Raw genomic sequence first — 17,999 nt, forward strand, 5'->3', positions numbered from 1 at the left:
TTGTATGTCTTATAGGGTTTATACAGAATACAATATTGTATAACTGTAATAATTCAACTGTAAACCTAAAAGTTTACAGCCAATTTTGAAAAAGATGCATCTTAGCTCAGAAAATTGTTATTGAATATGTCATGCTGTTATAATGAAATGCTTCTTCTAAGAATGTGGTTATTAAACAAATAATTAACTGGAAAAAAAAGATCGCCAAATTTGATATGAAGAGGAGGAAAGAAGGGTGAGGGATAGGTAGAGTAACAGCTTTGTTTACCTTGTCTTGGGAGGATAGATATTACAATGAAAGGGACTTGAGCTTTATTGCTGTTGGGAATGAACAAGTAAGGGCAGAAGTTAAAGATAACCAGTAGATAATCTGTAGGTTGAGTTTGCCACAGTGTTGAGGAGATCTGAACCCAAGCAGGAAGTTTAACCTTTGAAATGGAGAAGAGTCGTTTTTCCATGATGGGAATGAAGAAGGGAAGCTTAAGCAGAAGTAACTGGTTTCATAGGTTTTCTTAGTAAGAGATTAGGAAGTTCTGATTGAGTGGCTTTTATTTTCTCTTTGAACTAAAAGATCTGATCACCTGTTGTGATTGAGTAGGGATGTTGTGGAAAGCACTGGAAATGGCTAAGCAGTACTGTGGAGAACTAGTGGAGTGAAATAGTGGCTAGCAGGACTGGCAGTCATTACTAAAGCCCAGGTGCAGTCAGTGATCCTCTGCATTCACACCAGTCTGCTCATGGTAGGTTTTCCACCTGGGTAAAGCAGGGACTGGCCAAGTCTAAGATATGGGCAAGTCTGATTTCATGGCATCTTCTTGTAAATAAAGTGTTATAGGAAGAGAAGTGTACTTGGTTGCCTATGGCTGCATTGAGACTATCATAGCAGAGATGTACCTTGTATTTTTACTCACTGATTGCAGAAAAAGCTTACAAGTTCTTTCGTACATCCATGTGATACAGATGTAAGAAAGGGAGGTATTTGATGACATTCAGAGTTGAGGTCTTGATAATAGGAGGATAGCCAATTGAAGAGGACAGCTTTGGATGTGTTAGACCTTGGAATCCAAGCTGGAGAGGAAAGGAAGTGGACAGGGGGAACTGATGGGGATTTGGGGGGTCATTCAAATGTCTCAAGAGTAGTTGGTGGGGAAAGCCAAAAGGTTAGTTCCTGGCTGGGTTTTAGATAACTGAAAGTTTATAATTTCAAAGAAGTATGATTCTGGTGTCCTGGTTTGGGAGATGAGGCTACAGGGAAATGAGAGGCAGATTGCTGGCTAGATCCCCGGTGGAGATGCCAGGCTTCTAGAGAGGAGTGGAAGGAAATGGTGAGCCAGATGGTCGCTTTTCTTACTCCCTAGGATTTGTCATATTTTAGTCAATAAATTGCTAACTTGATTTCAAAGCTGTTAAAAATGTGGAAAAGAGAATTTGTTGCTTGGATTTTACACTTTTAAACTGTCTTTTGATCATCAGATTGCAGATGTATTTAATTTCGAGGAAACAGTTTATAGTCATCATATGTCTCCAGTAGCCACCAAGCATTGTTTGATAGCAGGTTTGTACCCACAGTCTTTGTTTTTTAACATGTTTTGCTTTCTGCCATTTTATAGCTAATTAGATTTGGTAGAAAAAAACTTAACCCCAGTAAATATCACAATTCTTTTATTTTAAAAACTATATACAAACTATGTATATTCAGTTTGTCATATATTGTGTAAATCCAGCATGTACTAATGGCAAGGATTCAAAGATTAAAAGAACATCTATTCTCTTTCTCTCCCTTCCAAATTTTTTCTTTTTTCTTTTTTCTTTTTCTTTTTTTTCTCCCTTCAGTGTCATATGTCCTATGGAGTTCTTTTAATTACTAAAGTTTCAGATATTTTATATGAACAAAATTTGGTAACTTGGGCCAGTGAGATGGCTCAGTAGTAAGGGTGCTTGCTGCCAAGCCTGATGACTAGAAATCGATCTCTAGAACCCACATGATAGGATAGAGCTGACACAAGTAAGTTGTCCTCTGACCATGGCACATACCCCATGGAACATGCACATGTGCACAGATATATATATATACACACAGAAATATTTGGGAGTGTAGGGACTGGGACTAGAGAGATGGCTTAGCAGTTCAATGCACTGGCTGCTCTTGCAAAGGACCCCGGGTTCAATTTCCAGCACCCACATGGCAGTTAACAACCATCTGAAACTCCAGTTCCAGGGGTTCCGATGCCCTCTTTTGACCTCCTCGGGTATTGCACAACACAGGTGTACCTACCTGCATGCAGGCATTATGTTCATACACATAAAATAAAAACAATACAATATTTTTTTAGATTCATTAAAAATATTTTTTTAATTTGACAACTTTTCCGCTTCAGCACAATAAAAGGATAACCTCTTTCTCCTCAAGATTGTGATTGAAGGTGAACAGGCATTTATATAAATCTTAAAGTTTTTTATATATATGTAAGAAAAGGTTTTGCTAGTATCAGTATCTGGTCCCTGTCATTCCAGTGTCTCTGTGGTACTACATGAATCTCCTCATGTCTGCACATCATTCAGCTGCTTCATCTGTCAGAGCAAGACAGGAGCTGATCTAGAGGCCCATTTTGTCTATGCTGGAGTTTCTGTGACTTTATCACTAGCAATTGGAAGAATAATATTACTTAGAAAAACTAAGCTATTGGAATAAAATGATTTGATGTGATAAAACTCTAAAGAACTACACACACACACACACACACACACACACACATACATTTAAAGTGCTAATATAAATTTCCTGGTTTTGATATTTTGCTGTAGTTACCTAAGTGAGGTGAAAATTAGATGAATCTTTCTGATTTCTCTGAATTAGCTTTACAACTTTTGCAAATCTATAAGTATTTTAAAATAAGATATATAATAATAAAGTTCTGCTACTAATGAAGTATAAATATTTTTCTAGTTAAAAACATTAAACATGATTAAAATGTATTATGGCATGCATTTTTATATTTATAGATGAATATAGTGAAAATGTTGTGATTCCTAAATGTAATTTGCTCAGGTTTTTGATAATTTATAATAAAAATTATGTTAAACTTTTTTTTTTTTTTAACAGTTGGTACTAGAGGACCCAAAGTACAACTTTGTGACTTAAAGTCTGGCTCCTGTTCTCACATTCTCCAAGGTATTTTCTTTTTTTAAATTTGAAACAACTACTACTTTGTATAAACTATTCAGTAAAAAAGAACTGTTGCTAGCAATGCGATCTTTGTAAATGCTATGACTTATTTTGTGCTAGTTGTTAAGTCAACAGAGAATAAAGGTTCTTCTGTGCATTATTCTGAAAAACCAAACTAGTGAAACATTTTCCTGGACAGTGGTTATAAGCAAAGTTTGGTGGATGTGGAAATAGAAGGTCTAACCAAACCTTCAGTTCTTTCCACGTTAAAAAAAATGAACTAGTAATGAGACTTATGTCATTAGATGTGTCGCATCAACATTGCTTAATATTTTGACTGATAAGGAAGCACTGCTCTTAATATTTAAGTGTGTTTTTTCCTCAGTCCATTTTAGAAAGTGTTGAAATAATAATTTGGGGAAAGTATATTAATTTATTTAATTTTACTAATTTTTATTGGAATTAGATTATCTTATTCTATATAATAAAATGTTGGAGTATAATCCAAAATATACATTTTTATTAATCTCTGAGAAACATAATAAATATACCAGGAAAACTTAATGAGATAGATAGCATTTTTAATATTATTATGAATAATTTCTATTGATTAAAAAGCTAGGCAGATGAAAATGTCTGATTTGAATAGTTGAGTGAGGTAAAACTGTCCTATGAATTTATCATCTGCTTCCCAGAAACAAAACTTAAATACCTTTTTCAATGAAGTTTTTTTTTTTTTCTGTAATAACTATAAGGAATTGGAAGATATTTTTATTCCTTTAAAATGTTATGTTTTATTACCACGGGTTTCTATTGTAGAGCTAGTCCATCTGCTTCAGTCATGTGGATTGACTGATACAGACTAACAATTAGAATTATTTGAAAAAGACTCACTTACTCTGACTTTTTCCTAAAGCGAAACCCAATTCTTTTACGTTAAAAGTCCGTGGGTTAAAATGCCCTCATAGGCAGTAAGATTGTAAGAGCCTGAGGTGGTGGATGACCACAAGGAAACAGTTTTCCAGCTACCTCATTAGTTACTCATATGAACTCACAGCAATGGTGACAACATGCACAAGTCCCATGCAAGCTCAAACCAGATAAAATCTCAACATAGACATGGGGATGTGGATAAGAAACCCCAACTCAATCTAAGGAACTTTTGGCAACTGATGACTGTTGAGAGGGGGAGAAATGGTCTCATTGAAGGATGGCACTCTTAGTAGGTTAACCAGACTCCAGTGAATGGATCCATACTGAAGGGCATTTGGGAACACAAATTAGACTCTATAGACCTTATTTTATATATAGAATACATTCAATTGGATAGGGGCAATAAGGGGAAGGAATCCAAATACCATCAAGTTATATTGTATGAGAACCACAAAAATTCAATAAAAAATGTTTTTTAAATGCCCCACAGACTTCATATGAGTGTTTAAATATACATATTACAAATAGAAAATATAAATATAAATATATAATAAAATAGTAAAAAACATATTTGTTCACTGTTAATCTTACTGTTTTCTGAGTCAGGCAAAATTATTAGCTTCTTTTGTTTTTTTAAATATTTTACAAAACTTCTCATATAATTGTATTTGCAGGTCACAGACAGGAAATATTGGCAGTTTCCTGGTCACCACGTTATGACTATATCTTGGCAACAGCAAGGTAAAGGGCAACATATTTAGCTTTGATGTTAGTATTAGCAATTAGTAATAAGCATTTTGAAAATATTACTTATATGTAGATACATATTTTAGCACATTTAGATTTTAGTACTGAAATGAAAAACTGTTACAAATTTTAATTTATATTTCCAAAGACATTTTCCTTTGCATCTTGTGTGTGTGTGTGTGTGTGTGTGTTCGTGGGGGTGTCTTTCTCTGTTACCTTCTATTGTATTTATTGACACAAGGTCTGTCACTGAGCCTGGAGCTCACCAATTCAGGTAGGGGTAGCTGGCCAGTAAAGCTGTAGGGATCCTCCTGTTTTTACCTCTCCAGCACTGGGATTTCAGAAATACACAGCTGCACCTGGCTTTTACATTGGTCCTAAGGCTCCAAACTCGGGTCCTCATGTAAGCATTTTACCCACTGAGCCATCTGCCCTGCCTTTTCCTTTGCATCTTAATCCTGTTTGTCTGTCTTGAAGGTATTTACTTTTTAGAGCAATAAGAAAGCATGAGAATCTATGTAGTGATATAAATCAGCTACCACTACTAGTAAAATAACTGCATTGTTATTTTTCTACATGGAAGTATGTTGTTAATTTAAAAGTAGCATTTTTATTCAGTTTCTTTAACCCAGAATTTTTTTTTAATTTTATTTATTTTTATTTTATGTGTATGTGTGTATTGCCTGCGTTGTAGGTAAGTGCACCCGTGTCATGTAATGCCCACAGAGGACAGAAGAGACTGTCAGATCCACTGGAACTGGAGTTATGGACAGTTGTTAGCTGCCATGTGGGTGCTGGGATTTGAACCCGGGTTTTCTGCAAGAACAACCAGTGTTCTTAACCACTGAGCCATCTCTCCAACTCCTAACCCAGAATTATTGTTTGCTAATATTTAATGGTTACCTATCTGTTCCAAACATTGTACTAGAAACACAAGTTGATCAAGATTTCAGGAAGCTGACAATCTAAAAAGGGAATAATCAGTTGTGCTCAGTTCAAGGACTAGACCACAGCTCTACTAAGCCACAGAAATCTAAATATCCATTGACACATTCAATGATCTTCAGTGTTTAAAGGAAAGTACTTCAATGTATAAATGCTGTTGAAACACTAGTATAAGGAAAAAAACAAATTACAAAAGCATTTTTAGGAGGTATCAAAGATCTAATGAGATAAAAATATGCAATTTCTGAGATTCAGCAAGGCCTAGACTGTAGCTGTCAAAAGTCTTCACCTCCTCCCCTGGCTCTTACAATGTTATTACCCCCTCTTCCACAATGGTCCCTGAGCCCTTGGTGGGTGGGGTTCAACATAGGAGTCCTGTCCAGGGAACCATACTCTGCAGACTCTTATTCTCTACACTTCGGCCATTTGTGGCCCTTTGTGTTCATCGCCCTCAGGAATATGAGGGAGCTTTGTTGATGAGAGGTAGAGGCATTAGTGTTCTCTCTGCCCCTTGTTCCACTATGTTCCATGAGCCTTAAGCGTAGAGGTTCCATTGTAGATGTGTCACTTAGGGTTGGGTATCTCTCCAACACTTATTCTCTGTGTATGACCAGTTGTGGAACTCTGTAATAGTCTCCATCGATTGCAAAAGAAGCTTCTTTGATGAGTGGTGACTGGCATACTTGTCTGTAAATATAAGGGTCCATATTTAGCATATAGTAAGAAATTACTTTTGTCTGAGGGTTTTCTCTAAGATCTATGACCTGTCCAGCCATATGTATTTGACTGTGTTTACAGTGCCACACATGAATTCCCTCCCATTGAGTGGGATTTAAGTTATTGATTACCCCCAAGATAAAAGTGCCGCTATTGTACCAATGTAGTTTGCTGAAGGAAACAGCCTTACAGACTCCTGGGACCTTACTCATATGAACTTATAGCAGTAGTGACAGCATGCACAAGACCCAGGCAAACTCAATCAGACAAAAACCAGCATAGATAAGGGGCCAGGAGGCCACAACTTTGGTGAGGAACATTGGCAGCTGATCACTGCTGGGTGAAGGAGAGTTGATTTTTAAAGGAGTGATGCTAGCTAGGCAGGCTGAACTGGCTCCAGGGAATGAACTCACACTGAGGGACATCTGAGTACACAGGCTTAACTCAGTAAGACTTGACATATATGACAGAATGCATGAAGTCCTGTGGTTGGGCTATGGGGGGGAGGGAGGTGTGGCTAAGAGAGCTCTAAATATGATTAAGATGTATTGTATGAAATCCACAAAAATTCAATTAAAAATATTTTAAATTTTTTTAAAAGGAAAAAAGACTAGGGGCTGGTGAGATGGCTCAGTGGTAAAGATGCTTTCTATGAAGCCTGATGACCTGAAGTCAATCCCAGGACCCACATGGTGGAAGGAGAGAAATGACTATTACTAGCTGTCCTCTAACTGCTTGTCTTGATCACACACACACACACACACACACACACACACACACACACACACACGCATGCATGAATAAACACAGATGTAAAAGCAAAATTCTTTTAAAAAAGGAGGACAGAAGAGGCTGTCGGATCCCCTGGAACTGGAGTTACCGACAGTTGTTAGCTGGGATTCAAACCCGGGTCTTCTGCAAGAAACAGTGAGTGCTCTTAACCACTGAGCCATCTCTCCAGCCCCCCAAAAAAATTCTTTTTAAAGAATATTGTTAAGATCTTTATGAAGACATAGCAGCATGAGTGAATCTGATTAAGGACACATGCTGTTATTGGGCATTCTGTAAAAGTAGCACAGAGGCCAAGTGTGGTGCACATGCTTTTAATTGGAGGCAGAGACGGGCAGATTTCTGTGAGTTCAAGACCAGCCTGGTCTATATAGTGAGTTCCAGGCCAGCTAGGGCTATAGGGAGACCCTGTCTAAAAAGACCCCGCCCCCAATAAGTTAATTAAATTAAAGTAGCATAGACATTGATAGATGATATGAATTTTCTGTTATCTTTCCAATTGAAAGAAAATGAAGTGTCTAGAAGACATTAAATGTGGTTTTCTAGTGAAGACTGACTTGAGCACAGAAAGCAAATGAAAATGGATTGTGCTCGTTATCTCTTTTATTCTCAGTTATTTTATATAAAAAGAAACTCCAAGTTGATACCAAACAGATGCTTAAATATAGTGAGATTAGTTAACTGTTGGTTGTCTAGGTAACATTTGAGAAATAACAGAAAAGATGTCATAAGTGATGTGATAGACCCTGGGCAAAAGAATTTGGTGCTGTGTCCTCATAGAGAAGTGTTGCCTCTCTTTGTTATCCTTTCACTATTATGGTGTTGCTGAGCATTGAATATTATACAACTATGTGAATACACTTATGCTAATATAGTGAAGCCTCCAGGTTCATATGCTGGAAGGGTGAGTAGTGTAGCCATTGCTACATGTAGCAGTATAACATTTTTCTGTCCTCAGTGCTGACAATAGAGTAAAATTATGGGATGTGAGGAGAGCATCAGGATGTTTGCTTACTCTTGACCAGCATAATGGGAAAAAGTCACAAGCTGTTGAATCAGGTAATGAAGACCACATTAATATAGAAATACAACAATTTATATTGATATTTTTATATTGAAATCAAATAATAAATACATATATAGGCAAATTAAAAGCTTTTTTTTATTATTAAATAAATGTCATTCCCTCATGAATCACTTTCTGGATTAAACAAAATTATAGTTTTCTTTTTCCCAAGATAGAAATTTCTTTTGCCTTCAAATTTTCAAACATAAAAGCTTTTCTGATTTAACTTGTTGTATTAATACTTCTTTTGCTGTGATAAACACCATGATGAAGGCAGCTTACGGAAGGAAGAGTTTATTTGGCTTGTAGTTCCGGAGTCCATCAGGACGGGCAGGCATGGCGGCAGAGGCGGGGAAGCAGAAAGCTGAGTGCTCGGTCTCAAGCAGGCTTCTTTCCTTCCCTTCCCCTTCCCCTTCCCCTTCCCCTTCCCCTTCCCTTCCACCTCCCACCTTCCCTTCCCTTCTCTTCCCTTCCCTTCCCTTCCACCTTCCACCTTCCCCTTCCCCTTCTTTTTCCCCTGAGTTTGCTTTTGACTGCTTTCTTTCTTCCTTTCCTTTCCTGTCCTTTCCTTTTTCCTTTCCTTTTTCCTTCCTTTTTCCTTTCCTTTTTCCTTCCCTTCTCCTTCCCCTTTCCCTTTCCCTTTCCCTTTCCCTTCCCCTTCCCCTTCCCCTTCCCCTTCCCCTTCCCTTCCCTTTCTTTTCTTTCTTTCCTAGCAGTGCTGGGGATTAAACCAGGCTGGCCTACGGCCAATGCTCCTCCTGTCTTTGCCTCTCAAGTGCTGGGATTGCAGGTTTACACTATAATAATAGGTTTTTTAATAGTTTGCCCAATGATTTCTAATTTAAAAATGAAAATATATAAAAGGGATGAAGTGTTTGGTATTAAACTATACATTTCATTGATTTTGATAGCACAGTTTACTTACTGAAGAAAATCATACTTAGCAAGGTTTTGCCTTTGGTTTTCCTGTTTTCCTCTATATAGCTTAGCATATTCTTACAATCTAAAGAATGGTTAGTTTTAAGTATAATCAGCTTATATTTTTAAGTAATTCATGTAGTTATTCTTTAATGTTTTTAACTAATTGAATCATTGAAAATTAAGTATGTGCTTAACACAGGAAAAGATAAACTGAACACATTTTTCATTTCAGCAAACACTGCTCATAATGGGAAAGTTAATGGCTTATGTTTTACAAGTGATGGACTCCACCTGCTCACTGTTGGAACAGATGATAGAATGAGGCTGTGGAATAGTTCCAGTGGAGAAAACACACTAGTAAGAGATTTTAAATTACGTTTTGAGCTAAACTAAAGAAATGGGTCTGTGACATATATTTCATATTTTTCTATAGATTTATCTGTATTTCTTCTGTTTGAATCACAAGTGTTTTTATATTTCAAAAAGGTGCTTTCTCACTATGTGAATTTCAAGTCAAGGCAAGCACCTCACCTAGACCCTGGCACAATCCCCACTCCTCATTATGGCACTGTTGTAGTGGAAGTGTGCCTTGTTACTTAGAAAACTGAGAACTACAGATACAGATAAAAGTTTAAATAATCAAATTTCATACTATAGATGACTTGTAAACAAAAAAGTGAATATTATAGTACCAAAATATCTAATACTCTATTTAGTACTGATTCAAATAAATGTGTTTGAACATATTAAGTTCTTACGTGGCAGTCAATTTCTTTCTTTTTTTTCCTTTTTTTTTAAAAAAAAATATTTACTATTATTTTTTTAAATTTTATGTGCATGAATGTATTGCCTGCATGTAGGTAAGTGCACCCGTGTCATGCAGTGCCCACAGAGGACAGAAGAGGCCATCGGATCCCCTGGGACTGGAGTTATGGATAGTTGTTAGCTGCCATGTGGGTGCTGGGATTCAAACCCGGGTCTTATGCAAGAATAACCAGTGTCCTTAACCACTGAGCCATCTCTCCAGCCCCCTTTTGCTTTTCTTTTTAAATTTCTAAATTTTTTATTTTTTATTTATTTGTTTTTGAGACAGGGTCTCACTGTGTAGCTCTGACTGGTTTGGAACTCACAGAGATCCACCTGCCTCTACCTCCTGAGTGCTGGGATTAAAGGCATGTGCCACAATGCCTGACTCGGAGGTTAATTTCTAATGCTTGTTTTTATGTTTCTTATGGTCCTTACCAGGTATGCATATGACTTAATAATTTTGAGGGTAAACTACTCAAAGTTTACAATTTGGTGAGATTAATGATAGCTATGATTTATTGAGCACTTACATGCCAGATAGTATGCTAATTAGCATTTAATAGTAATCATGGTCCTTTTTTACTCATCCTTTCTAGATAACAATTCTCTTTAAAATTCTTTAGAAGTTATTTTGATTACTTATATTAATACTGCTATGAGTTTTTGTGTGTATGTGAAGATGAGCTCAAACCCAGAACCTTATACATGCCAGGCAAGCACTGTTCCACTGGGCTGCACTCCTACTCTTCTCCCTCATAGTCTTTGTGAAATTATTCTCTATTACAACTCAGGGTAAAGACCATGTCCCTAATGAGGTCACATGTTCCTTTTTTTGTTTTCTTAGGTTGTTTTGTTTTCTTTTGTTTGTTTCTTTTAAATAATTATGTATTGAGTACTTATTTACTAGGCAGGATTTTACAGAAGTAGATAAAACATAGGAAAGGCCTATCCTCAAAAAGAGCATCCATTCTAGGGAGATTTTTTTTTTTTTTGAAGTTAGTAGATGAATGAGTGTTATGGTAAAAACAAGCCCAGCATGGGGTTGCACATCTGGAATCTCTACACTCAGGAGGAACAGGCAAGAGGGTTTCAGCCTGGGCTGCCTAGTGAGTCAAAGCCAGCCTGAGCCACATAGTAAGACCAACTCTATCTCAGGGAAAGAGGAGGAAGAGGAAGAGGGAGGGGAGGGGAAGGAGGGAGTCAGGGTAGGCATCACTGAGAAAGTAACATTTGATTTGGATGAAGTAAGAGAGGAGTTGGCATGTGTTCTACCATGTATACTTAATGTGACAAATATAAATGATGCTGAATAGATACGTGTCTAACACTATTTTTTTGTGTGCCTTATGGGATTTGCCAGTGAGTCCATAGCTAGAATAGTGAGTTTAGAATGGATAATAGGGTTGTAAATGGACTTCATCAAAGTAAGTTATCCATGCAGAGATGAGTAGGTAACTTAGAAACTCCATCACAAAGGACACTTAGAGGGACTTGAAACATTGATCCCAGAAAAGCAAATTTTAAGGAAAATCCCCATCTTCAAATTTGTCAAGGGCTTGTCAGATCAAGAAACAAATTTCATTCCTGTCATTTAGAAATTTTAATAGAGTTAAGTGATTTATTTAAGAGTATGATCAGTTTCAGTGTCTTCATTTAATAAATCAGGACTATTGGCTGCCTAAAAACTACAAGGTGAAAATAGAAGTAGTACTACAAAAATTAGTAATGAGCCCACTGATAAACAGAAGGCAGAGCTAAGCAGTAACTTTGTGTCCTTTTGCCTATTTGTCTAAAAATGCATAAATGCACATTTCCAACATATGTATAATTATATACAAATATTCAGTCTACATATTATGTTTAGTAAAAGCTTAATTTCTTATCTTTTAGATAGCAATGAATAGAAACAAATTTTCACATTTTCTTCTCACATCTTATTGGATCTTGATGCAAACCTCCTGAGGTTTATAAACTGAATTCTGGAGACCATGTCTTAGAGTACAGAGTACTTTCCTGCAGGGAAAATTCACAGGGAGACAGCTTTTGGCACAGCAAAAGAAAAAATGAATTCAAAGTAGGTATGTTCACTGTTTCAGTTATTGGCATCACCAGTCATCTTGTGATTGCTATGTCAGGAAAGTGGAACTCGGTCCTTTGCTCATTGACAACACTATTAAGCCAACCACAAGTGCTGTTGGTTTCTTTTTCCTAGCTGTCTTTAAGCCTCATTGCTTGGCTCATCTCTATTTAATTACTCTTAATGTTCTAACCATTCCTAACTTCATCTCTCAGTGGAAGTCTTTGAGTGATTCCTCCATGTTTTCCTATTGTTCAAACTAAATGCCTTCTCCAGTTGGGTACAAGACTGTCATAAGCTGTACCTTCTAGCTCGCCAGCTATACGTTCTGTCACTTTTCCATTTTCCCCATCTTTAGTCTCCTGAACTCCTTAGAGGTATTTGCATCTACCATGCTCCTATGCTCTTCCTTTCTGCTGCATAGACTGCTGCCTTCACTTGAGAATAGCCTTCTCCTTTTGGTCTTGCTGCTTCTCAGCTTTCAAGGTTCATCTCAGGCTCAAGTCTTTGACTGTACTAGTCTAGTGTGGATGCTTCCAGAATATCCTGTGTTTTACTTATCTATTAGTGTACTGTGATCATTACTTCATGCAGTGAAAGAAAGATCATATATAATAATATGGCACAGTGGTTTGGTTGATGTAGTTTAGATTTAGTATCTGATTCCATCATTTACAAGCCAAGATACATTGATCAAATTACGTATTCTTTCCTTGTATTCACCTTATATATAATAATGCTGCCTATCTATCACATTGGTTTGAGGAAACACCATATTCTATGAAATAATAAGTGAAATGCTCTGTACATTATCTTGAACAGCAAGTGTTTACATTCAATAAACATTTTCTGAAGCTGGTAGTATGCTATAATTGTTTGACAATAAAATAAGCTGCCTTGTGATAGAATCACTATAGGTTTCTACAAGCATAGGAGCATCAGAAAGAAACTGATGGAAGATACAGAACTGGTTTGCCATTACCCTCTCCTAAGTCTATAGACTTCTTCCTACCCATATTTTGGAAACTTGCCTTAAGTATCACATTTAAGACAGCATAGCAAAAGTATTTATTCTCCAGTACTTTCATAATAGTTTATAATGTGTCATACAGCACACACTGCTTTTTATATTAAGCAGTTGTGTTCATAAAATAGGGACCTTTAAATAATCAACTAACACATTATGTGACACATTGTAAGCACTTAGTAAATGGTTAGGTCCCTCTCTTCCTTAATCTGTTATTTGAACATCATTCCATAGGCAATGAAAAGATACTGATAAAGTTTTAGTCTATAGGTAATTTGATAATAGAAGTGACTTCAAAAAGATTAATATAACATTAAATGGCAGAATGAGAGCCAGGTTTTTAATGAGATTACTGGTGGTGGCACACACCTCTAATCCCAGCATTTGGGAGGTAGAGACAAGAACATGGCAAGTTCAAGACCAGCCGGGCTATGTAGTAAGACTCAAAAAAGCATCACTCTTCCCCAAAATTATTAAAAAAATAATTAATTAATTATAGAAGGAAAACCTAAAAACAAAGACATAAGTATTAAGTTAGTGCCATATTTAACACATTCAGGTTTCACATTTGGATAAGAAAGTGATATAGTGGGAAGAGCATAGAAGACTATAGCTTTGTAGTAAGTGTTCAGATAAACAAATATAAGTAAATCCATCATAATCTAGCAGTTCATATTAGTTTTCCCAGGGAGAATGGAGAATTATTAGTTGAGGAGGTTTTATGGCTTTATTCCATCTTTCTTCATATTATTTTTTTTATAATATCATACATATATACAATGTATCTTGATTATTGCTACCTCCACTTCCCCCTGCCACTGTCCCTGGACACCTCCAACACATCCCCTCCCATCTTCATGTCCTCTCCTTTTATATACTTATTTATTCTTGTGACGCACTGAGTCCAGTCAGTGCTTCCTGATAGAATGTTGGTGATCTTGTTGGCTTTATCTTGTGCATGTGACCACAGCTGCTGTGAGTTCATGAGTGAACAGCCATGTCCAGAAGACAGCATTTCCCAGCTCTCCTCCCCATTCTCCAGCTCTTACATTCTTTCTGCTTCCCTCTTCTGCAATGTTTCCTGAGCATTATAGGGGTTGGTATAGATTTCCCATTTAGGACCTAGCACTCAACAATCCCTTAGTCTCAGCACTTTGACCAATTATGAATCTCTGCATTAACTGCCATCCACTGCAAAAAGAAGTTTCTCTGAACAGGGCTATAGGCAGTACTAATCTAGGGGTATAAACATAAATGCAGTTTGACAACATGTTCATTTAGCAAAACAATAGTAGTAAGTTGTTCCCCTCCCCAGGGCCTATGACTTCCAGGGCCATGGACTTTTGACCAAGTTTACAATGCCAGGCATGAATTCCCTCCTGTGGAGCAGGCCTCACATCTACTTCAAAAGCAGTTGGCTAACACCAGAACCTTCGTGCCACTGTTGTAGCAGTGGGCACATCTTAGCTGGCGGATTAATATTGTAGCATGCAGGGTCCACTGCTGGGTAAGTCCATTGATGACTTTTCCACCAGCAGCCTGCCATTGCACCTTCCAAGCACTGTGAAAGCTAGCCAACAGAGAGGAAACTACAGGTCAGGTCCAGCTTGATTTTTCTATGTGCTGCAACCACAGTGTGTTATGTCTTTAGCAGTAGAGTCTTACCATCTAGTTGTGGTTGGCAACTAAGAGCGATGGCTATACCTTGTTCTGTTTTAGGGGCCTCTAGAGCCTTCCTGACCCTCGGTGCTTGCGTGAGTATAATAGAGTGCAGGAAGTTTGGTGGGGGCTTAGGGAGGGTTGCAGATACAGGAGGGGATCTAAATATGATCACAATATATTGGATGGAATTCACAAACATTCAATTAAAAAGACAAACATTAAAAAAAAAAAAAACAGGAAAACATTTCTATTTGAAAAACAGGATTGAAATTGGGAAGAAAAATCCCCTCCCCACAAAAGCATGTCTTCTGGGGGAAACATTGTCCACCCATGCAGGGTACCTGTGTTCAAATTCCCTCTTTAAAAAGTTTTATCTATTTTTGAATTCTCTCACAAAGTCATAGGTTTCCATAAGGGTTTTTTAATACCTCCTTGGTTTTATATAACCCAGCCACAACCCCGTCCTCTCTCTCTCCCCCTGTCCCCATACCCACTCATATCACATGTGTTCTACTATCCCCTTACCCTTTAAACCCCTTCCCCTCTCTGTCTTAGGATCTTTTCTAGCTTCCTGAGCTACCCCTCTCCATGTTCTGCAGGTAGTTGTACATGCAGTGGTAGCGCAGGGGAATGAAAGAATGTTGTTCTTTTAAACATGTGGGAAGTGATAAATCTAGGATCTAACTGGCCAGTTTCATGTCCCAGTTGCTCTCATGTTCATTAGTTTTTTCACAGTAACTGTGGAAAATGTTGTCATTTCCATTTTGTAGATTAGAAGCCAAACTCAAAGGCTAAATCTGCATGGCTCCTCTAACAGATTTCAAAACTCAAGAGTGCTGAGTATAATGTACCTAAGGCACTGCTGCCATGGGGCGGCTAAGGCCTACACTCATTTCCATTAGAGGTTTGCACAAAGGGCAGGTAAGCCAGGTGTACTCTGCACACCTTATCAGCAGGTACCCATTTGGATCCCGCCTTTTTTATTTATGTGTACACACACACTTCTATCCAACCTTTAAAGAAAGAGAGATAAAACAGAATTGAAACTTTTAATAGTAGTTATAGTAAAAAGAGGTTGTGGTGATATGCATGCTCGTAATTCTCAAATTATTAGCTGGTGGTTTTAATTATCAGCAGAATGTAAACTTGTCGACTTCCTTAGCCCAGAGGGACTCAACCCTTTACTAAACGTACATATTGCCAGGGGATTTTTTTGAAAATGAAAATTCTCTTTGGTAAGTGGGATGCAGCCAGGTAGTCTGTATATCTGATTCCCAGGTGTTCATGTCCCTGAGTTCCTGGAGTATGCCTTTTGTATACAAGTGCAGAATTTAAATTTTTGTCCAAAATGCATCATTATTTATGTAAAGCTAAAATGACAGTATACATGCCATTTGTATTCTGTGTTTTTCTATCCTTAGCCTCCACCCATCTTTACTGCACAGCTTTTATACATGTGATTTGTATAAAATTCAGTTGCTGTGAGTATTACATCCATCTTAGTAACTTGGCCATTTTGCTTTATGCTGCATTGTGTTTCTCTGGGCATATTTTGTACTCTCTGCTGATTAATTATTTCCTTAAGATAAATTCCCAGGAGCAATTACTAGGTCAATTGGTAAGAATATCTTTATTGTTTAGTGAGTTTAGTTTGGGAAAATGAATAGAGTTCTGGGGCTGCACAACAATGTGAACAAACTTAATGCCACTTTAAAAGTGGTTACGATGATCAGTTTTGTGTTATTTACTAAGTTTTAATGGAAAGAGGATGATGTTATAACCCCACCCCACCCCCAAAGAAGTATCTATTTTGTTTTGTAATAAACCATTTGTTCCTTTTGAAAGAATAACCAAATTCTAATGCCACCAACATGTTTGCCTTACTTGTAACAGTATTAAGGGTCTTCTGTTTCTTAAAAATTTTACCAAACCAAAGGCTAAGTATGTAGCCAAGTGGTAGAGTGCTTGCCTAGCACACATGAAATCCTAAGTTTGATCCCCAGGTACCAAAAAAATTTTAGAATGATTTAGAATGATTCTTCAAGTTTGCCTTAATTTGCATCTTCTGTCAAGGACAAAATCTGAACATTTACCTTTGTGGGGTTTTTTTTCCCCATTAATTCTATTTCTTCTTACGTGAAATGTATATTCAAATCATTGGCCCTTCTTTTTATTAAGATATTAAATATTTTCTTTAAAAGCCATTTCTATAGAATGTTACAATAATTAAAGGAAGTATTTCAGTCTTTGTTGTCTTCTTTAACTCAGGCTTTAAAAATGAGTAACTTTATGGTTTTTATTCTGCAGGTAAATTATGGAAGAGTTTGCAATGATAGTAGAAAAGGACTGAAATTCACTGTGTCCTGTGGCTGCAGCTCAGAATTTGTTTTTGTACCACATGGTAGCGTCATTGCTGTGTATACAGTATACTCAGGAGAACAGATAACTATACTTAAGGGACACTATAAAAGTGTTGACTGTTGTGTCTTTCAGTGTAATTTCCAGGTAAGAATGATATTTAAGGGAATTCAAAATGATTAGATAGCTAGCTTGCCAGAGTGGTAGTATATAAAACAGGAAGTTGAGGTTTTATTCTGGTGTTATATTTTAAATCATTCTGAAGTATGATATATTTAATCCCTATTTGAGCTAATATTTATTCAACACAGAATAGTACAGCCTGGATCATAGGTGGCATAGGAAAATATATACATGAATCTATAATACTGTAAAATTGATTGGGATGAATTGTTCTTTTCTCTTGAATATGAGCTCCATTTATCCATTGAAAATCTCTGATGAAATATTTTCTTGCAATTAATCTTTTTGGTAAAAAATAATATGTTTTTAGTCTTAAAGTATAGGGTACTTTGGTTTACACATGTGTCAATATGTTTAAAATTTCATTTATTTTCTACTAGTGGCTAATAAAAGTATGGTATTGCAGTGGTTAAAGATTTAAATAGCTAGTAAAAGTATTCCTTTGAATTAATACAACGCACATGATTTTTTTTAATCTTTTTTTTTCTTTTTAATTAGAAGAAGCATTTCATTACAACAGCTTTAACCTATTCAATAACATTTTTCTGAGCTAGGGTACATCTCTTTCAAAATTGGCTGTACATTTTTAGGTTTACAGATG

The 17,999-nt window shown here is 36.8% G+C and overlaps 1 protein-coding gene across 4 annotated transcripts in view; it reads left to right on the top strand.

The window, feature by feature from the left end:
* Ercc8 (ERCC excision repair 8, CSA ubiquitin ligase complex subunit) overlaps nt 1–17,999 on the top strand; it is a 57,478-nt gene that overhangs the window by 21,596 nt on the left and 17,883 nt on the right. For 2 of the 4 annotated variants that reach the window (XM_008821543.3, XM_008821552.3), the window contains exons 5-10: nt 1,474–1,555; nt 3,104–3,172; nt 4,774–4,840; nt 8,256–8,356; nt 9,517–9,641; nt 17,165–17,362. In XM_008821543.3, the coding sequence (XP_008819765.1) occupies nt 1,474–1,555; nt 3,104–3,172; nt 4,774–4,840; nt 8,256–8,356; nt 9,517–9,641; nt 17,165–17,362 (642 nt within the window). The remainder of the gene's footprint in view (nt 1–1,473; nt 1,556–3,103; nt 3,173–4,773; nt 4,841–8,255; nt 8,357–9,516; nt 9,642–17,164; nt 17,363–17,999) is intronic. The other 2 variants (XM_029557948.1, XM_029557951.1) reach the window with 2 other exon arrangements.

The sequence above is a fragment of the Nannospalax galili genome, unplaced genomic scaffold (genome assembly GCF_000622305.1).
Source record: "Nannospalax galili isolate Female #2095 unplaced genomic scaffold, S.galili_v1.0 scaffold751, whole genome shotgun sequence".
NCBI lineage: Eukaryota > Metazoa > Chordata > Mammalia > Rodentia > Spalacidae > Nannospalax > Nannospalax galili.